Source organism: Carassius carassius, chromosome 47 (genome assembly GCF_963082965.1).
Source record: "Carassius carassius chromosome 47, fCarCar2.1, whole genome shotgun sequence".
Lineage (NCBI taxonomy): Eukaryota > Metazoa > Chordata > Actinopteri > Cypriniformes > Cyprinidae > Carassius > Carassius carassius.
Window position 1 is genome coordinate 25527680 of NC_081801.1, and position 23102 is coordinate 25550781.

At 40.4% G+C, this 23102-nt stretch overlaps 1 protein-coding gene across 1 annotated transcript in view; it reads right to left on the reverse strand.

The window, feature by feature from the left end:
- Positions 1-22130, reverse strand: part of LOC132130257 (arf-GAP with Rho-GAP domain, ANK repeat and PH domain-containing protein 1-like) — a 35514-nt gene extending 13384 nt beyond the window's left edge. Inside the window, exons 1-10 of the mRNA XM_059541956.1 lie at positions 21955-22130; positions 21749-21862; positions 20908-21018; positions 17927-17987; positions 17718-17838; positions 11316-11473; positions 10601-10707; positions 1389-1674; positions 645-827; positions 401-575 (exon numbers count right to left, since the gene is read on the reverse strand). Coding sequence (XP_059397939.1) covers positions 401-575; positions 645-827; positions 1389-1674; positions 10601-10707; positions 11316-11473; positions 17718-17838; positions 17927-17987; positions 20908-21018; positions 21749-21862; positions 21955-22130 — 1492 coding nt within the window. The remainder of the gene's footprint in view (positions 1-400; positions 576-644; positions 828-1388; positions 1675-10600; positions 10708-11315; positions 11474-17717; positions 17839-17926; positions 17988-20907; positions 21019-21748; positions 21863-21954) is intronic.
- Positions 22131-23102: the final 972 nt, after the last annotated feature.

The following is a 23102-nucleotide window of genomic DNA, read 5'->3' on the forward strand; positions in this document are numbered from 1 at the left end:
ATTGTACAGTGCTTACCCTTATTTTTTAAGTCTTTTTTAAAAATATACTTTTAAGATTTGAAGTATGCTATAAGTCAAGCACACATTCAGAACAACTAACCACACTCCTTTTTCACAAGAGCTCACTTCAAGATCAAGAAACAAATATTTTTAATAAAGACAGACTTTTTTTTCTTTTTTTTTTACTGTAACACCACAATTATTAGCACCCTTACGAGTAACAATCTAGCTGAAGCATGTATGTGTATACACACACACACACACACACACACACATATATGTGTGTGTGTGTGTGTGTGTGTGTATGCAAATGATTTGATGGCTTTAAAAGTAGACGTCAAAAGACCTGGAAATGTTCAAAAAGTGGTCTAAATGTGCCAAGAAATAAAGCTCCACTAACCCACAAACTCATTGTGTCGGAGTAGCTCGGTCTGCAGGGCTTGTCTAGCGCTCTCGGCCACACTGATGGCAGACTGAAGCTCAGGATCTGTGGCACTGCAGGAAACTCTGGCTCCAGAGCACAGCAGAGACAGCGTCTCCTCCACATCAGGACCAGCAGCCACCTCCCGCAGCCTCTGAGGAGCACCGCAGATCACATCAGCATCACATCGCTCTGAAACAGGGTGCTTTGATCACATGCTGACCTGGTCAAGCAGTTTCTGGCTTGTGGCAAGCGGGTGAGCTTTCCGGTAAAGTCCTTTGTGGTATTTGGCGAGGATAAACTCCAGCCTCTGATCTGGAGAGACGTCAGGGCTGATCTGCTCCGTCGGAGGGATGCTGGGACCCCAAACACTGCTGGCAGCTTTATTCCCATACAGCACAAACAACTGAAACATGACATGTGTGTGCATTGGTTGTTAAGTCACATTTCGGTTTCAAAGCAGATTCAGGGTAAGAATCTTTTTTTTTTTAATATCAAACTAATTCAATTTCAGCTGTAAAGTGGCTCTATAGTGTCATTTTTAAATGACAGTGTGATTGTTGCAAAGTTGCACATTCAGCTGAACAAAGCAGAAGACAATGATGCTATTATTCAGCTCAAGTCTTTTCTTTTCTTTTCATGGACACTATTGTACATACAGTATACAAGTCACTTTCTTGTCAAAGAACATGTAAATTAGTATGAATTCATCATAGTATTACTATGAATTAGAATGTCGTTAAAAAGAAAAGGCCACATCTCATATAAACCTCAAAAATCCATAAAGCTGAAATTAAAGGAGCTGCTGAGAAAAAGAAGGCTGCTGACGCTTATGAACTTTATGCAGAGACTAAAGAAAAGCCATTCATTTTCAAGCTATTTAAATATAAATATTGAAAACACAACTTTTCGGACTACTGTAAAATAAGTAGAAAATAAAACGGGTCATTTAAGAGACAGAACTCACCTGAATTAAAGGCTCTGTCCAAACCTTATCATCTAGTTTGAGACCTCGCACCTTGGACCTGTTACTGCTCATGAATCGATGTGCGGCTGCGCAGGCCTCACAGATGACCACCAGCAGGTTCACTGATGCCCACTCGGGGTTGGCCGCGCCACAGTCAGCGCACACTTTATTACAGGGGCTGGACCGGAGTCGAAGAGCCACCTCGCTGTAGGACAGAGCGCTGCGGATCACTTCATCCAGACGCTCCAGCCACACGGACGTCTCCTTCGCAGAGTCTGCAGAGAAACTGAACAAACCATTGGGTTACTTCACCACCAACAGAACAGAAAACCAAGCATGCAGAGAACAGAAATGATGAACCACTGTGAATATTTCCATTGCAGTGACCACAATGATCATGGTCATCAATATTATCACGGTGTTGTGGAAAATGCAAAAAATAATTACTCATACTGAAATCATTTCATAAAGTTTTGTGTTGAAAGCCAACAAATATAATAAGCAGCACTATGCTCCTTTTGCATTTACATTTAAAATTAGGTAACACTTTATTCACCAATATACCAATTCTCACTATTAACTAGTTGCTTATTAGCATGCATATTACTATCATTTTGGCTGTTTATTAGTACTTATAAAACAGATATTAATGTCTTATTCTGCATGACCGTATTTTAGATCCCTTAATTTATGAATCCCTTAATTTAAATAATCTTAAATTTAACAACTAACTTACTAACTAATAAGAAGTAGAAAATTAGGAGTTTGTTCAGGGAAAACTCTTACTTGATAGTGAATATGTGTTTCCTATTCTACAGTGTTACCCATGTGCAAAGTTTTTACAAAACAAAAAAAGTTTTATAAAATATAAACCTTAAATTTCAGCATTTTATTATAAAAAAAAAAAAGATGTCAAAATGAAAAAATGATAAGTATTTAATCTGCTCCATTAACAATGGTACATAGGCTACCTTATTACCTGAAGTGTTTTTTTTTTAATGCACATTAGCTTACTTTCCATCCAAAACAACAAAAATTTGGACCAATATTCACATTGTTCTGAACACAAAGGGCAGACAGGCTGAATGAAAATGTAAGTTCACTGTCTGTTTCTCCTCTGTAAACACTGCTTTATTATGCATTACATAAAGAGAAAGATGAAAGAAAATGTCATCAAAACTATTCTGAAGACAGTCGGTTTCCCTTTGATTTCATTAATTCTGTATTGAAAGCTGTAGTATGCACTGATTACTGTTACGGTTCTAAATCACCTTAGAGGACTATTTACACAAATAATGTCCAGTAACTAGGAGAGGATTAAAGAAGCCAGAGTCATGTGTCCAATTCACTCAATGTATTAATGAAAAAATGTATTATTTTCTCACAATGTTAACACAATGTAAATGACACAATAAAACAGCATAGGCCTATGCAAAATAACCAAAACAATATTCTTTGAATCAAAAGATACAAAAATGTTGACATAAGGCAGTGAAAAGGTGTTATTGAGAATACTCAGTCCCAACAAGTCCCAGGTTTCCAGAGAATGTCCACGTAATGAAAGGAAGGCACAGATATCTTCAGACGTCGATCCTCAGACGTGATCATCACATTGGAACTCGAACAGATGGTTTGCTAGTATGGATCTTTGTTTGATACTGATAGGGTTAATATGATGTGGTGATAACAGTGAGGCCTGTAGCTTCGTGTGTTATGATATTCAGTGTGTGTGTTGGGTCTGTGTGATTACAGTTCGCTGGACAAATGTGGATAAATGCGTGTTTGGTCTGCAATGACGCACGCGCTGATATTCACCATATAATTCCAGCAACTTCTGAAGCGATCACACAACATCAGCCGCCCATCGAATTTGAAACGCCGAACTGCTCACCAGCTGAGTGCTATATATCAATCTATAGATTGATGGCTTTAATCAAACTTGCCGCATGCATTTACAATACTAACACGCACCGCATTTCTTCCTTACTTTTCTCCATTGCCGTATATCTGATCTCACGCTATTTTCTCCAAACTCGCGAGACTTCCGATTAAGCTCCGCCCACTCAACAGGCGCAACACTTGAACAGAATACTGAACAACTATAATATTAAAATAAATGTAGCTTGACCATGGCCTTTTGCACAGCCGCCCCCAAATTTGGTATGCAAATTTGTCATTAGTAGGGTCTATAAGGAACTCTCTGTGTTTGGGGGTAAGGTAGGCAATTCAACAACTTAGCTACTGGTCTTGTGTATGTTTGATCTTTCACTTTGACCACTGCTGTTCTGACTCTCCCATCTGAACTAGGAATGACAGCAGAGACAGTACCAATTCTCCAGAGCGCTCTTGGGATCTGCTCATCAACAATGAGTACTACAGTACCAACTGCAATATTCTCTTTCTCTCTGTACCATTTCTGCCTTGACTGCAATGTGGGTAGGAAGTCATGAATAAAATGCTTCCAAAAATGATCACTCAGAACCTGACTATGTCTCCATCTTTTTCTACTGAGTAATTCGTGCTCTGAATAGACAACTTGGGGCAAGGAGGAGTCAGGCCGCCCCATCAGCAAAGAATTTGGCGTTACTGGGTCTGGATCTGCTATGTCGCTAGAGACATAACCCAATGGTCTAGAAATAAGAATGCCCTCCACCTCGATCAAGATGGTTCTCAATACCTCCTCTGTAACTGTCTAAACGCCTAAGGTGATTCTTAAGGCTGTCTTTACAGACCTCACCTCTCTTTCCCATGAGCCGCCGAAATGAGGTGCACTGGGTGGATTAAACCGGAATCTGATTTGTTCTTTTGCTAGCTGGTCTCTAATGCTGGTCTGCATCTGGGAGAAGGTGTCCTCCAGCTCTTTACATCCACCTCGGAAATTTGTTCCCTGATCAGAGAGAATCTCATAGGGTTTCCCTCTTCGGGCAATGAAACGCCTGAGAGACAGCAGGAATGAATCTCCATCCATGTGATCCAACAGATCAAGATGTACAGCTCGAGTAGTGAGGCACTTGTATACGACACCCCACCTTTTCTCAGTACGGCGGGCAACCTTCACTAACAGTGGTCCAAAACAATCTACTCCAGTGGAGTAAAAAGGAGGTCTACATAGCCTCAGACTTGATGAGGGTAAGTCTGACATTCTAGGAATCTTTGGTTTGCCTCTCCATTTATTACAATCAAGACAGTGATGCTGATGTCTTTTAATCGCCTCTCTTCCTCGCAAAATCCAAAACTTACGCCGCAGCTCAGCATACACCCTGCCAGCCCCCGGGTGGTGCAGTTGATCATCATATTGCTTGATTAGGAGCTTAACTACTGGATTATCTTGTGACAGAACAATAGGGTGTAGAACTGCATCACTCAATCCATGGCACTTACGAAGTCGTCCTCCTACTCTAATCAAGTCTAGTTCTTTGTCATACTCAGGAGCAAGCTTAATGAGTCGGCTATGTACAGAAATGTCTTTTCCTCCTTTGAGCAAAGCAAATTCGTCAGGAAAGTCATGCATCTGACATTGTCTAAGGATAGACAATTCTGCCTTCTGAAACACATCTGCACTGGGTGAATTGGTGTCATCAGCCGCCCCATGAAGAAATCGTGCCGTAGCCTCTAGTAACTCAGGATAGCTACTAAATTGACTGGGATCAGGTTCAACTTGCAGTTTATGTTCAGTCAATGAGCCGCAAAACACAGATTTCTTAAGTTCCTGAACTTCTTCAGGTGCCTGTCCTTTTGGTGCCTTAGGCCAACAACTGCTAGACTGCATCAAAAAGGCTGGTACTTGTTTCCATCGTGTTTCTTTAGCTAGTTGTACCAGTGATAACCCACGCGTGATATCATCAGCAGGATTGGCTGCTGAATCGACATAGCGCCAAGCTCCAGAGTCAGACAACTCTTGAATTTCGGTGACTCTAACTCTTACAAACACTCTGTATCTGCAAGAATCAGACTGCAGCCAAGAAAGAACTGCAGTGGAGTCAGACCAATAGACGAATTTGGAGATATCTAGGGTCAGCTCTTTCTTCAAGACGTCTCCTAGTTGTGCTCCTGTCAATGCAGCACAAAGCTCTAAACGAGCAATGGAGATTTGTTTCCGTGGAGCGACACGTGACCTTGTCGCCATGAAGGCAACATGTATATTACCCTGACTGTCTTCAGAGCACAAGTATGCTACAGAGCCGTATGCTTTTTCAGAAGCATCACAAAACACATGAACACTGCGGCTCTTGACAGGATACTGAAGGCTGGAACTGTAGCATCTTGGCAGGTGGATCTGAGACAATTGTGGGAGCTCGCTCTCCCACTGATGCCAAATGTCTAGTAAGCCCGATGGTAAATTAGGATCATCCCATCCTCGTTTCTTATCCCACAACAATTGCACAACAATTTTAGCTCTGGTGGTATATGGTATGAGGTATCCAAGGGGGTCGTAAAGCTTGGCTAAAGTGCGATAGATGCTCCGCATGGTAATTTCACCATCTCTCTGGTAAGGTTTGTATACCAATGTGTCTGATCTACATTGCCATATCAGTCCAAGAGCATTCTCCTGAGGGTTGGTCATTTCTTGACTTAGCCAAATCTCCCCACTCTTCGACTTTAAATCAGCAGGAAGGTGGTGAATAACTTCAGGGATGTTACTGGCCCATTGCCTCAATTCGAATCCACCGTCCATAAGATGGCACTGCAATCGGTTTACCAGTTCTACAGCTTGAGCTTCAGTAGAGACAATCTTAAGACAATTGTCAACATAGAAGCTACGCTCCACTGTTTGACGTACTTCATCAGTACCTTCGAGATCCACCTTGGCATGGGACTGAAGTGCATAAGTAGCACAACAAGGGCTACAAGAAGTGCCAAATGGCAGAACTTGCCACTGATACACGATGGCCGGTTCAGATGTAATCCCATGACGCCACAGAAAGCAAAGGAAGGGTTTATCTTCATCAAGGAGATGGATTTGATGGAACATACCCTTCACATCACTACAGATGGCCACAGAATGTTCTCGAAAGCGGAGGAGAACTCCTAACAAGCTGGCACTTAAGGTAGGACCGGGCAAAAGATGTTCATTCAAAGACTGACCCTGGTACTCAAAAGAACAATTGAAGACAATACGGTTCTTTGCATTGTGATGAACCATATGATGTGGTATGTACCATGACTGGGGACTCAGATCACATTCTGCAGCTGTCACTGGTGTGACGTAACCTGCCTGCAGCAATTTCTGAATTTCTGATTCATAAGACGCAGCCATACTAGGTGCTTTAGATAACTTTCGCTCTGTGCTGCGTAGCAGGGCCATGACAGCCTCCTTGGGTGCGTTCAGAGGTGGAGGCAACTCTTTCCAGAGTAGAGGCGTGGCGTACCTTTTTACACCATTCACATCAATCCTGATGGTTTTCTCCTCTAGGAAGCGAATAGCTTCCGCATCCTGTCGTGATCGACTGACCACTTTCTCAGATTGATAAGGAAGAGTATCCAGTTGCCAAAGCTTTTCGACTTGACGGAATAGCTCAGCTTCAGGAGAAACACAAGAAATGAATAAACATTCTTGAGCCTGCAAGTGAGGCTTAATAAGCCTCGAGGGACCTTGCAATGTCCAACCGAGCTTTGTATGAACTGCCGCTGGACCTCCAGGAGGACCCAATCTCACTGGCTCAACAGGGGTTATCAAGTGAGGATAATCTGAGCCGATAAGTACCAAGGGCTGCGCTTCATGGATGTCATGTAAAGGTAAGTCACGGAGATGGTGATATCTTCTTTGCAAATCAGAGATGGGGTAAGTATGCTGAACCAGGGCAAGCTCTTTTGCTGTGAAGGCACCCTTGACCGGGTAAGATCTGTCAGGGTGTGAAACAGGTGATATGAAGAAAGATACAGATCTTCCATGAATGGTATGGACATCCTGCCTCACTGTACGCAGAGCCAGATCTTCAATTTCACCCTGAAGGCCTAGACGTCGAGCAGCTTCATTCAACAAAATAGTTCGCTCAGATCCGTCGTCTAGCACAGCATAGGTTTCTAATGACTTATCCCCATTCCGAATGATTACTCGAATTAACTTCAGTAGCACTTGCCTGCTACTCGTAGGTCGATCCAAGTATAGGGCCTGAGAAGCAGGGCTTACTGAACTTTCCTCCGATGTCCGGTTATTACTTTTACTCATCACATCAGCGTTGGCATTGACTTCATGAAGAACATCAAGATGCCTCCGTTCACACCGCTTGCATTTCACCTTTAACGTGCATTTAGAGGAAGAATGCCCTCGTCCGCAACGCCAACATCTATGTCCTGTTCTGATCCAACTCTCAATTTGCTCTTTAGTTAAGAGTTTGAAGTTAGAGCACTGATTCATGTAGTGTTGAATTGTGTTACAGAACGGACAATACTTTTTCAGCTTCTCCTGTGGCCTTTCTGAGTCCATGCATTCAGTCTTTGGAAGCTTTACTGATCCTACTTTCTGCTCTTTACCATGTAGGACAGTAGTCGGCTTTCGGGGCACAAAACCAGTTCGCTTGTCTTTGTGAACACTGTGTTTCACATGCTCAAAATAGGACCCATACTGTGTTCCTTCTACCTGCACGCAAACCTCATATTCCAGCCATTCTGCGAAATCAATCAGAGTTGGAATAGGTGTCTGAAGGGGGTTAATGAATCTATTGAAGTTAGCTCTTAGGTCATACGGCAATTTAGCTAAGAGACGAGAAACATGTGAGCCACATTTCAGTTCAGTCCAACCTGTGCTACCTAACTGATTTAACATTCCAACCAGTGCTCGGACACGAAGGGCAAATGCCTTGAAAGACTTCACATCCCCGCTCTTGATATTGGGCCCATCCATCAGATTAGTGATCCTTTGCAGTGCCAAATGATGTGGTTGCCCATACATATCAGTGAGCGCTCTCATAGTGTCACTGAATGGAGTACGACTGTGACTATACGAGTCAGCGACAAGTAAAGCGTCTTCCAGCTTAAGGTGGTCCATAAGTATTTGGAACTTAAACGACTCAGAAGCGTCTTCAGGAAGAACGTTGTTTAATGCAAGCTTAAGACGGGAAAACTCTCGGGGATCATCCCGAACGAAATCTGGAATTGTAGGTGTCGGCCCTCGATATTGCATTGGGGGTGGATGCACAGGACGAGGAAGTTCCGTATATCCAAGCAAATGGTTAGAATGTTCAGATGTACGTAACGGTCCATTATTTCGACTGTACTCTTGCCTCCAATCATTTGGAGAATGATCGAAACGATCCGTGAAAGCATTCTTCTGCAGACGCTCTCTGTCATTTAAGCGGCGATGGTAAGGATCCGTTGTTGGATGATAATAAACATCATGAGAAGGCATAGTGGACCGCAACACTGGTGAGTCATCTGGATATTGCTGACGAATATCAGACGAATGAGGTGGCCGCAGAGGAACATTAGTATCATAATAGTGATCATACCGTGGCAAGTCATTTTTACTACTATGTGGATCATTATACGAAGGGGTCGACATACCTGAATTATGTGGACTATCACTAAGCCGACCTGCTTTCTGTAGACTGTCCGTAAGCTCTTCAATTAGCTCTTGCTCACGACTGCGAACTGCAAGGAGGGATTCATCTCTAGGTGGCACCAAAGGAGTATGTTCTGTCTGGCTAGAGTTTCCATCACCCTTAAATGACTCCTGCATACTAATAGACTTTGGTGTAGATGACACCACTGCTCCTTCATTCAAAAGCTGTTGCTCAGATAATGAAACCTGGGAAGCTAACACAGAAGAGTTAACAATCATATCAGATATGCGTTGCATGTCTTGCCTCATTCGCCTATTTTCCTCCCTCAATTCACGCATACAACTGATCATATCAGACTGCTCATCTGCAAATGCAAGCTGTTTTGGAGGATAGCTAACCTCATAATCACGCAAATGTGTTGGCCTTCTTATTACTCTACATGGGCGTACAACCTCTGGCTCTATAACTCCCTCACTATTTCTGGACATCATTGCTAAGGTGGTTATAGTATCCGGCTCGAAGGACCATTACATGTATTGAAAGCTGTAGTATGCACTGATTACTGTTACGGTTCTAAATCACCTTAGAGGACTATTTACACAAATAATGTCCAGTAACTAGGAGAGGATTAAAGAAGCCAGAGTCATGTGTCCAATTCACTCAATGTATTAATGAAAAAATGTATTATTTTCTCACAATGTTAACACAATGTAAATGACACAATAAAACAGCATAGGCCTATGCAAAATAACCAAAACAATATTCTTTGAATCAAAAGATACAAAAATGTTGACATAAGGCAGTGAAAAGGTGTTATTGAGAATACTCAGTCCCAACAAGTCCCAGGTTTCCAGAGAATGTCCACGTAATGAAAGGAAGGCACAGATATCTTCAGACGTCGATCCTCAGACGTGATGTCATTACATTGGAACTCGAACAGATGGTTTGTTAGTATGGATCTTTGTTTGATACTGATAGGGTTAATATGATGTGGTGATAACAGTGAGGCCTGTAGCTTCGTGTGTTACGATATACAGTGTGTGTGTTGGGTCTGTGTGATTACAGTTCGCTGGACAAACGTGGATAAATGCGTGTTTGGTCTGCAATGACGCACGCGCTGATATTCACCATATAATTCCAGCAACTTCTGAAGCGATCACACAACATCAGCCGCCCATCACATTTGAAACGCCTAACTGCTCACCAGCTGAGTGCTATATATCAATCTATAGATTGATGGCTTTAATCAAACTTGCCGCATGCATTTACAATACTAACACGCACCGCATTTCTTCCTTACTTTTCTCCATTGCCGTATATCTGATCTCACGCTATTTTCTCCAAACTCGCGAGACTTCCGATTAAACTCCGCCCACTCAACAGGCGCAACACTTGAACAGAATACTGAACAACTATAATATTAAAATAAATGTAGCTTGACCATGGCCTTTTGCACACATTCATTCATTCTTTTATTTAATTTCTCTCAGCACTCTGCCTTATATCATGTTTGTACACTCACCTGCAAATTTATTTCTGAAAAGCTTAAATCTTAGAAGCTTTTATAAACACCAATGCTTTTTGATAAATTAAATGCTGTGATAATTTGAAACATCAGGACTTTTTAACATCAAAACGGTAACCATTTCATCCCTAGTGGTAAGATAAGAAACTTCTCGCTTACAAAATGTGAGAAATGAAGACACTCACTTGAAGGTCCTGTATGGAGTAATGAGACTGAAGCTGTGACGGCCCGTCAACTTCACAGACGCTATGTTCATCGACACACACATCAGGCCAAGACCCACACTGAAGTCCTGTGGATCCAAACCAGTTCAATTTGCAAATGTTGCTTATCAACAACTACAGTCCAGCAGAAAAACATGCATGGTCATTTGTTAAAGTTTGACATATACTACAACATTTGAAATCATTTATTTGATAACAGTCTCAACACACTTTAAAAAGTCAATTGTTTCTTCATGCTATTAAACAATGGTCGCTGTGATTTTGCCAAGTAAGACATGTTCCTGGATCAACATCTTCTGATGATCCTGGATCAACATTATTGTCCAAAAATATAGACTTAACCAAATCCCTAACCCTAAACCTAACCTTACCCATTATTTCTTCCTAAAATCAGAGGGAAATCATAGCTGATTAACAAAGGCGTAGAAGCACCTAACTCTGATTGTAAGCCTAAAACAGATATTTGCTGAAAAGTTATATCTCAGTTCTGATTGGTTGATTGGAATGCTGTTCCAGGATCAACAAGGATGAAAATCAGATTTTCGCTAATTTGCCTCAAACACACAAACTGGCGTAGTAACCGTTGTAAACCCAACTGTGTTCCTAACCGCTCTGCTTATCTCTGAGCTCTTTAATTCTTCTTGAAAGGTTGACATTAGTAAGCAGTTTTCCACACCTCTTTGCTGCTGTAAATCCAAAAGGAGTATCCACGGATAGCAGTGTACACCTTTTTCCGTGGCTCTTTCATGATCAGCGGTCCGCGATGTTTGGGTTCAGTGATCGGTTCTCTTCCTCGAGTGCTGTAGAGAGACATCAACCAGCGCTGCCGCACATCTACCACACCACACAACACAATCACAGCACAGAGCTCAAAGTGATGACTTGAAGCTTCAAATGAACCAAAAATTAACTCTCAGCTTTAAAGGTGCTGCATCTCATTTTTTGACTGTACTAAAGCATAACAATACCATAATACATTTGCATATATTAAGGAAACATGTGCGTTCCGTGTCGGAATGTCTGTTTTTGTTTTGGTCTATGTGACTCCGCCCACTGCCAGTTTAGCCAATAGGATTTCGACAGCCCCGGTTACCAATTGGTCAAAAAACTAAGCGATTGCAAACTGAGTCAGAGATTACAGATTCAACTCGACCTAAAAAGCCTCGACATCCATCTATAGAGCAGAGGCATATTAAAACACAGATAAAACGTACATTATAAGGCTAAAATTGTCAGTTTGCTCTCATTCTTTTATGCATCTGGCAACCCACATGAGTGTCAAATCTGTGGAGGGGTGGGAGAAACAACACTCTCTAATATTTTAAATGTGCACTGCAGTACCCTTTTCAACCACTAGCTGACAATATTATATATTGCACCTTTAAAGGGACAGTTCACCAAAAAAAAAGCTGTTATTTACTCGCCCTCAGGTCATCCAAGATGTAGGAAGTGATGTACAGTTCACAAACGAATTATGCTTCTGAACCGGTTCTTGAACTAGATAAACCAGTTCACCATATCAGACTGAATCATCTGAAACACTTCACAGCTCAAGCAGCACAGATCTACAAATAACTCAGTCAAAACTCACTGCCCAACTATTAGTGGGTGCTTTAATAAAATAACTGTGTTTATGCGACATCACTGTGTGATTATGTAAACACACTGGTGAACTGGTTGTTTGAACCAGTTCAATGAAACTGTCTGAAAGAACCAGTTTACAGAAAGGATTCAGACTTCCTTGTTCACTGGTCTTATTCTTAGTTTGGTGATAGGATCATGACACTCTTTTGTCTTGGTGGATCCTGACACTTTGTTCTAGTTTTGGTTTGGTGTCATTGTTGAGGTCCTGACATCCATGCTCTGTGCATTTCTGTCTTGCATGTTTTTGTTCTGTTTGAACACAATGGTGATGAAGATTTGTTTGCTATGTGCTCGTCTGTTTTGTCTTGTGTGAGCACATGGCTTCTGTCATGTCTGTTTGCATGTGCCCTATGCACATGCCTTTTTGTTTTGTTTCGTGTGCTCGATTGCTCGTCTTAGTCTTGACCCCACCCTTCTTGTTCCCTAATTAATGGTTTAATAACCTCACCTGTCCTCCCTTGTTACCTTCCTCAATTCCTTCCCTATTTATTCTCCCTCTGTGTTTGTCCTGTGCTGGTTCTTTTTGTTTTTCTACTTGTAGTTGGTCTAGTCTGTGGATCTTTTGAGCATCCCAGGCTGTCCTGCGTTTGGATTCTGTCTCCATAACCTGACAGAGGCTCTGAATCACAGGTAATAATGTTGTAAATAGTGTTCAGTTTCTTGCACAGACCAATCGTTTTGCTTCATAAGACCTCAATATATCGTCAGGAGCCACGGGGATTAATTTTGTACTGACTGATTTGCTTTTTTAGACTCTCATGTGACTGTAGCCACTGACTTATATTTTATGAATCACCAAGGACCATGGTGAGCTTTACTGTTCAACTGAAGAAAAAAAGTCACCTACATCTTGGATGGCCTGAGGGCAAGGGCCAGCAAATTTTCAGTTTTGGGTGACAATTCCTTCGTCACTTCCTGTTTGTTGTTGGCGGCTGTACTGCGTTTGAGCTCCGTCACTATATTCTTTTCATTGACTATTTTTAACTCAAAAAACAATTTTATACATCATCGTTTCCGTTTATATAACGTGTGACTATATCCTCTATTGTATTCTACAACAAAAACAATCAGAGCGCCTCGCTATCACTAGTTTTATTTTGATCTCCCGGGTCCGCTATTAGCTTTTAGCCCGTTAGCATCAGCGGCGTGGTTGCAGCTAACTGCGCTAACATTGCTAATACTCTATTCACACACATTACCACTGCTGTACTCACTGTTACTTGCTTTAATGGCGGATGAATGTCTCCACTCTGTGCAGCTCGAGCTCGAGGCCGTGGGAAAGCAGATTCGCGACCTGGAGGAAAGGCAGGCCCAGCTGAGAGAGCGGAGAACCGCGCTGGAATCATCCCGGGCTGACGCTCACAAGTCCGGGGTAAGTATACAGCGATCTGTTAACAGTCCCACCACGTCTACTCCGTGTGTTTCTCTGCACAGGCCCGGTGCACCCAGGACGCGATCTTCCCAGATGTCCTTCACTGCGACGCCGGGACACCACGGACCCTGGGTGCATCCACAGCGAAAGACGCGAGCCGGGTCCCGGGCGACGACTTCTCCCCCTCCTGCCTTCGACATCTCCATCCGGAACCGCTTCGCTCCCCTCCGCGAGACAGGACGCGACGCTGTGATCATCGGAGACTCCATCGTCCGACACGTAAGTGCTACGTTAGCCGAAGGTAAAGTGCACACTCATTGTTTGCCTGGTGCTCGTGTTCTCGATGTTTCTGCGCAGATACCCGCGATCCTGAAGGTCGACGAGAGCCCCAGAGCGGTCGTGCTTCACGCCGGGGTTAACGACACCACGCTGCGGCAGACGGAGACGCTGAAGAGGGACTTCAGCAGCCTGATCGAGACGGTTCGCAGCACGACGCCCGCGGCGACGATCGTCGTGTCAGGACCACTGCCCACGTATCGACGAGGACACGAAAGGTTCAGTAGACTTTTTGCTTTAAATGAATGGTTGTTGTCATGGTGTAAAGAACAGAAACTGCTATTTGTTAATAACTGGAATCTTTTCTGGGAGCGTCCTAGGCTGTTTCGCGCTGATGGATTACACCCCAGCAGAATCGGAGCGGAGCTGCTCTCTGACAACATCTCCAGGACACTTCGCTCCATGTGACTAGTAAGACAATTCTCTAATAACTATTATGATGAGTTTTGTTCCACCCGCTTAAATGATAAAAGTACTTGTGCTGTAAAAACTATTAAGACTGTGTCTGTTCCCCGAATAGTGAGGTCAAAATATAATGTAGGATCTAGAAAAAATCTTATCGTAATTAAACCAGAAAAATGTAAAGTAAATGAACAAAAACAACTTTTAAAGTTTGGGCTCATAAATATTAGATCACTCACACCCAAAGCAGTTATTGTAAATGAAATGATCACAGAAAATAGTTTTGATGTACTCTGCTTGACTGAAACCTGGCTAAAACCAAATGATTATTTTGGTCTAAATGAGTCTACTCCACCAAACTACTGTTATAAGCATGAGCCCCGTCAGACTGGTCGTGGAGGAGGTGTTGCAACAATATATAGTGATATTCTCAATGTTACCCAGAAAACAGGATACAGGTTTAACTCTTTTGAAATACTTTTGCTAAATGTTACACTGTCAGACATGCAAAAGAAATCTAATGTATCTCTTGCTCTGGCTACTGTGTATAGACCACCAGGGCCGTATACAGAATTCCTAAAAGAATTTGCAGATTTCCTCTCAGATCTTCTAGTTACAGTTGATAAGGCGCTAATCATGGGAGATTTTAATATTCACGTTGAAAATGCAAATGATACATTAGGACTTGCGTTTACTGACCTAATAAACTCCTTTGGAGTCAAGCAAAATGTCACCGGGCCCACTCATCGTTTTAATCATACACTAGATCTAATTATATCGCATGGAATCGATCTTACTGCTATAGATATTGTACCCCAATGTGATGATATTACAGACCATTTCCTTGTATCGTGCATGCTGCGTATAACTGATATTAACTATATGTCTCAGCGTTACCGTCTGGGCAGAACTATTGTTCCAGCCACCAAAGACAGATTCGCAAATAACCTGCCTGATCTATCTCAACTGCTATTTGTACCCAAAAATACACATGAATTAGACGAAATTACTGACAACATGGGCACTATTTTCTCTAATACATTAGAAGCTGTTGCCCCCATCAAATTGAAAAAGGTTAGAGAAAAACGTACTGTGCCATGGTATAACAGTAATACTCACTCTCTCAAGAAAGTAACTCGTAGTCTTGAACGCAAATGGAGAAAAACTAACTTGGAAGTTTTTAAAATTGCATGGAAAAACAGTATGTCCAGCTATAGACAGGCTCTAAAAACTGCTAGGGCAGAGCATATCCACAAACTCATTGAAAATAACCAAAACAATCCAAGGTTTTTATTTAGCACAGTGGCTAAATTAACAAATTACCAGACGCCACCTGATTCAAATATTCCACCAACGTTAAATAGTAATGACTTTATGAATTTCTTCACTGATAAAATAGATAACATTAGAAATACAATAGCGAATGTAGATTCTACAGCGTCTAACACTTCAGTTTCATCCATCGCCCTCAAAGATAAACTGCAGTGCTTTACAAATATAGGACAGGAAGAGCTAAATAAACTTATCACTGTATCTAAACCAACAACATGTTTATTAGATCCTGTACCCACTAAATTACTAAAAGAGCTGTTACCTGTAGGCGAAGAACCGCTTCTCAATATCATTAACTCGTCGTTATCTTTAGGTCACGTCCCAAAACCATTCAAGCTGGCGGTTATCAAGCCTCTTATTAAGAAACCAAAACTAGATCCTAGTGTACTGGCAAATTATAGGCCTATTTCAAATCTTCCATTTATGTCTAAAATTTTAGAAAAAGTTGTGTCTGCTCAATTGAGCACCTTCCTGCATAAAAATGATCTGTATGAAGAATTTCAGTCAGGTTTTAGGCCCCACCATAGCACAGAAACTGCACTTGTTAAAATTACAAATGACCTGCTTCTTGCGTCAGATCAAGGCTGCATCTCATTTCTAGTCTTACTTGATCTTAGTGCTGCGTTCGACACCATAGATCATGACATACTCATAGATCGATTACAAAACTATACAGGTATTCAAGGGCAGGCTCTAAGATGGTTTAGATCCTACCTGTCCGATCGCTACCATTTTGTTTACTTAAATGGGGTGTCATCTCATTTATCATCAGTAAAATATGGAGTGCCACAAGGATCCGTCCTAGGTCCCCTTCTATTTTCAATATACATGTTGCCCCTTGGTAATATTATTAGAAAATACGGAATAAGCTTCCACTGTTATGCTGATGATACTCAGCTATATATTTCAACGAGACCAGATGAAACTTCCCAATTATCTAAGCTAACAGAGTGTGTTAAAAATGTAAAAGATTGGATGACAAATAATTTTCTCCAATTAAATTCAGATAAGACAGAGATATTAATTATTGGACCAAAAAACACCACACAGAATCTTGTAGATTACAATCTGCAACTAGACGGATGTACTGTTACTTCCTCTACAGTCAGAAATCTGGGTGTTATATTAGACAGCAATTTGTCTTTTGAAAATCATATTTCCAATGTTACAAAAACTGCATTCTTCCATCTTAGAAACATTGCCAAGCTACGAAACATGTTATCTGTTTCTGATGCAGAAAAGCTAGTTCATGCATTCATGACCTCTAGACTGGACTATTGTAATGCACTTCTAGGTGGTTGTCCTGCTTCGTCAATAAACAAGCTACAGGTAGTCCAAAATGCAGCAGCTAGAGTCCTTACCAGGTCAAGAAAATATGATCATATTACCCCAATTTTACAGTCTCTGCACTGGCTACCTATTAAGTTCCGTATCTGTTACAAATTATCATTACTTACCTATAAGGCCCTAAATGGTTTAGCTCCTGCGTACCTAACTAGCCTTCTACCACGCTACAACCCATCACGCACCCTAAGGTCACAAAACGCTGGACTTTTGGTAGTTCCTAGGATAGCAAAGTCCACTAAAGGAGGTAGAGCTTTTTCACATTTGGCTCCCAAAGTCTGGAATAGCCTTCCTGATAATGTTCGGGGTTCAGACACACTCTCTCTGTTTAAATCTAGATTAAAAACGCATCTCTTTCGCCAAGCATTCGAATAATGTATCTCTTAAATTGTGAGTGTAGTTGCATCTGCATTTTTATTCTTTAGCTTGGGTTAAACTAATTTTACTTTGTTGGATCAGCAGCTATGCTAATGATGTCTCTATCTTGTTTCTATGTTTTGCCACGGGATTTACATCCCGTGGCAAAACGGGATGTAAATCCCTTTACATTTTCTGTAAAGTTGCTTTGTAACGATTTGTATTGTAAAAAGCGCTATACAAATAAACTTGAATTGAATTGAATTGAAATGAGAGTTTCCGGTTTCCTACCCTCACTGTGAGCCATGAATTCAAAGTGCTTCTTCTGTAAATGGATGGAGAAGCGTCCTTGATCCTGCTCACGTATGTTGGTGATGCTTGTTACGTGAAAAACATATTCTGTGAATTTGTCCTGGAGCACATTAAAAATGTGGTTATTAAATAAGTATTTGCAATATATACTTTATTTGTATTAATCATGTCATTATGAAACAACTCACTGTGCGCTTCTTCCACAGTGACATGGTATGTCCATCTAGAGTGGCCCACAGAACATTGTGCCTACAAAACAAATACAAATTTAACACAGATATAAACCTTTTGTTTGCACTTCTTACTGTTTGTTCCCTGCAATCTTATAATGGGTCTCATAAATATGGAAGGCATTTTCTGCCAAATTTAAATAAATAAATGAAATGATTAAAATTAAAATTAAAACCAGATTAACGATTTCATTACAGAAAACTGTACGCAAAATATGTGATAAAATTGAGAATGAAATTAAATGATTTCATTTTCACGGTGACATACCTGTCAAATTGAAAAATAAAATGCAATTGGTGATTTCACATTTCATTTTCAATACAGTCTCGAGGCAAGACTGCCAATATTAAAATGAAAAGCAAACGTGAAAAAGAAACTACACATACAGTTTTTACAAAGCTCTTTATTAACGCTCACGCAATAATAGTGACACAATTCAAATTTAAATGTAAATTTTACTTGTCATTTTAATTCCTCTTTTATTTCACTGTTTTCATTTTCGTTTTCATTTTCAAAGACAACCTGCATGCAAATTATATGTTAATGAGTGGGTGTGGCTTATTCAAGTAACGGCGCTAGAGACAATCGTCGAAGTCTCGTGTGCATGAGTTGAATGGTGGTTGAAACAATGTGTGAAACGACATTAAAATGTGAATATATTGTAATCGAGACACGGCGAATCTGTTAGTGAGCTTTTGTGGGAAGCTGCTGCAGCATTAGAACGTGGAAGAAACAACCAGCCTGACCAGCATGCGTCAAACCCTCGACCCACTGCAGTTCCTCGGCCTGAGCCTCCACGAGACTCCCCGGAAAATCTGTCTGGCACTGCACAACCTCACTAAGACTATTTACAACTCGAAGGTCGACATCGGAGTTTGTGACGGCTGCAAAATGTCCAAGTGTATCCAAGATAGATTCAACTCGTAGCAAAATGAAGTCATTATCATCCGAAATGTTTGCTAGCTGGTTTAATTCTGCTGCTATACTGGCCATAACCGCCATTATAGCTCCTCCACATAACAACGTAATTGAGCCACACCCACTCATTAACATATCATTTGCATGCAGGTTGTATTTGAAAATGAAAACGAAAATGAAAACAGTGAAATAAAAGAGGAATTAAAATGACAAGTAAAATTTACATTTAAATTTGAATTGTGTCACTATTATTGCGTGAGCGTTAATAAAGAGCTTTGTAAAAACTGTATGTGTAGTTTCTTTTTCACGTTTGGCTTTTCATTTTAATATTGGCAGTCTTGCCTCGAGACTGTATTGAAAATGAAATGTGAAATCACCAATTGCATTTTATTTTTCAATTTGACAGGTATGTCACCGTGAAAATGAAATCATTTAATTTCATTCTCAATTTTGTCACATATTTTGCGTACAGTTTTCTGTAATGAAATCGTTAATCTGGTTTTAATCATTTTATTTATTTAAATTTGGCAGAAAATGCCTTCCATACATAAAGGCCCTTTCACACCAAAAGTGAATGTTAAACAAAGATTTTAAATAAAATCAATAAATTCCTATAGAACTAGTAGCAACTCCAAACGCAAACAATGAAGTGAAGTTATTTTTGGTTAACTATTTGGTCCATAGGCCTAACCCGTGATTAGCATAAATATTCCTAAAGCATTGACACTTTTGCCTTGTGTAAGATATACAATTTATCCCCATCAGGTTTTCTGTACCTATTCTGTACATTTTTACACTTACCTGAAACAATTACTCTTTCAAGACAGTTTTACACTTACGTATTCTTTACATTATACCCCTCGTGAAAAAGATGTACACTTGCACAAATAATATACTTTAAAAATACACTTATTACACAAAATACACTTAATTGCGTATTATTTGCAATTAAATGAATGGTTCATATTATCATACACAGTACAGACCAAAAGTTTGGACACACCTTCTTATTCAAAGAGTTTTCTTTATTTTCATGACTATGAAAATTGTCGAGTCACACTGAAGGCATCAAGGGCTATTTGACCAAGAAGGAGAGTGATGGGGTGCTGCGCCAGATGACCTGGCCTCCACAGTCACCGGACCTGAACCCAATCGAGATGGTTTAGGGGTGAGCTGGACTGCAGACTGAAGGCAAAAGGGCCAACAAGTGCTAAGCATCTCTCGGGGATCTCCTTCAAGACTGTTGGAAGACCATTTCAGGTGACTACCTCTTGAAGCTCATCAAGAGAATGCCAAGAGTGTGCAAAGCAGGAATCAAAGCAAAAGGTGGCTACTTTGAAGAACCTACAATATGACATATTTTCAGTTGTTTCACACTTTTTTGTTATGTATATAATTCCATATATAATTCCACATGTGTTAATTCATAGTTTTGATGCCTTCAGTGTGAATCTACAATTTTCATAGTCATGAAAATAAAGAAAACTCTTTGAATGAGAAGGTGTGTCCAAACTTTTGGTCTGTATTGTACATTTATATTAAATCCAATTAGTTTAACTTATTAGTGATCATTTATTTTTTCTTTTACCCAATTAATTAGGACTTAAATGCATGTTTATATGTAATTTCAGGATTACTTCTACATATATGTGCAAACTGGATGTAATGTTTTCCGAACACTTAACTGCATGTTATTAAACAAATCTATTACTAATTTAATTTAAGAGCACTTAATCTGGACTTAAATACATCTTTACATGTAATTTCATCATTGCTTCTATTCTCTTTGAAATATGGTTAAAATGTACTGCAGAGTGTACTGAATTTATAGTAAACAAAAATATACTTTATTTAAATTTAACATCAAATAATATACTACGGTTAACCTATAATCAAGTACTTTTTATTCTCTTTGTCAAAGTTGCTGTTGCTTTATTTAATTGAGCAGTTTTGAATGCCTAAACTGCAGGAAGTTCTTGAAGTTCTTCTGTGATTTGAGGGATAGTGTAGCGTTAGTTACTTGCGTCCCTTCCATACGTCGAGCCAGCTGGACTGTGCCACCGCACACTCGGCTCTCTGGCGTAGCCCTGATAACGTCTTCTTCTTCCTGCTAACATGAATAGTTGCAGCCCTGCAGCCCAAGAATTCAAGAGATTTTAAGACTTTGCCAGTGGCTATGCAATTTGTTACATGTCACCAGACAATACCCGATCAGGATAGAGTGTGTTTCTTCATCAGGTTTGGAGAAATGTAGCATTGCATCAGTGTCTCATCAATGGATGCTCTGCAGTGAATGGGTGCCGTCAGAATGAGAGTCCAAACAGCTGATAAAAACATCACAATAATCCACAAGTAACACACACACTACTCCAGAATATATTTGTTTGTAAGAAGCTAATCATCAAAATCTAACCCACATACTGGTTTAGAGATGTTTTGGCTTGTAAACGGTGCTTGATCTGTGCAGATTTCTCTCCTGATTCAGTTTGAAAGTTAAAAGTATCTAGTGATTTGTTTCTTACAAAAACCCAGCTTTTGGTTAATCGAGTCATTAACTGATTAACTGATGGACTGGAGTGTTGTGGATTACTTGTGATGTTTTTATCAGCTGTTTGGACTCTCATTCTGACGGCACCCATTCACTGCAGAGCAAGTGATGCAATGCTACAGTTCTCCAAATCTGAAGATCTGAAGATACAGTATCAGTACACATTTTCATTTTCTGGGGGAACTATTCTTTTATTGTCACGATAATAAAAATCTTAATGTCTTATTTGATTTAGGGGTGAACTATGACCTCGGCATTTGAAATTTTAATCACATGGGACATGATCGTTTTATGAGATGTAATCATATTGTACCATGGTATATTGGGTCCGTCAGCATTGTTCTGAAGATCCTGTGATTTGGGAACTTTATAGATCTCTCCATTGGTGCAAATATCTTTCTGAACATCCATCACCTGATCTGTGAAACTACAAGGAGGAATATAAACACAGCAGGAACCAAAGCCCAACAGGTTTGGTCCAGAAACATGCAAAGTGAAATCACAGTTGAGAGGCATTACCTGGCTTTATCTGAATGGTGCTGGTCATTACTGAGCGAGTCTGGAGTCGCAGGGCAAACATCAAAAGATGAAGATGAACTAATGAAGAGCGTCTCCCTGCAGTTGGTTTTAACATCTTGAGGATCAGGGGGCGCAGAGATGGACCTCAGCTGTCTAGAGGAATCCTCATGCTTCATGTCAGTTTCTACTGAGAAAAACAGCAGTCATCACCATTAGAAAGTTTTGTTCTTTGTGTTGGTGTGAGCAGTAGATGTCCTTTTTAGCCAAAGTGACAGACGGCCAAACTATAATTAAAAAGAACAGTTCTCCCAAATAGAAAACATTTGTGATTGCACGCATTAATGTGTGAGAACCGACGGCAAACCTGGAATGATCTTGAAGCACAATAATGACTAAATAATGAATCCTGACTTTAATTTCTAAATAATGTATAATTATAAATATTTAAATGCATGCATTACAGGTTTCTATAGAAAACACATTGAAGTATAGTTTATCATGAATTTTGTCAGTACATTCAGCACACTTTATATACACTCTAAAAAACGTTGGGTTATTTTGTGTACCCAATAACTGGGTTAAAAATATTGGGTCGTTCTGTTGGGTTATTCGGAACATTTATTGGGTTGTTTCTATAACAACGCAGCCAGTTGGGTTAAAATTTAAATTTCAACGGTTGACCGCCGCTGCAGCTGATACGAAGATAAAGAAGATACACGGGTGAGTTAATATTACACTATACACAGTATTCATATTGTATACATGTTATTTTTTTCGTTATAAAGTGACTTTAAGCTCTTACATAGTATTATTGCCGCTTTTTTCTAAATGTTCAGCCAATTATTTCCATGTTTATATCTCCCCTGTTGACTGCTTTTTGTCCGCTATCTGCGACTAATGACACCAATATGTCAATAATAGCCAGCCAATTTATTGATACTCGGTTGTGATACTCTTCCTAACTTTCCATGTTCTTTCCAACACTTTTTGGGAAGTTATTCATATTTTCAGATAAGTGTTTAACCGACGCGCTCGGCTTCAAGACCCAGCGAAAGCCTGCCAGTGTCACACAGTCACTTTAGCAGCCAGCTACAGGAAGAAGGTAACGTTATGCTGTGTTATAAAGGCCCACATTGTAGCTCAAATGC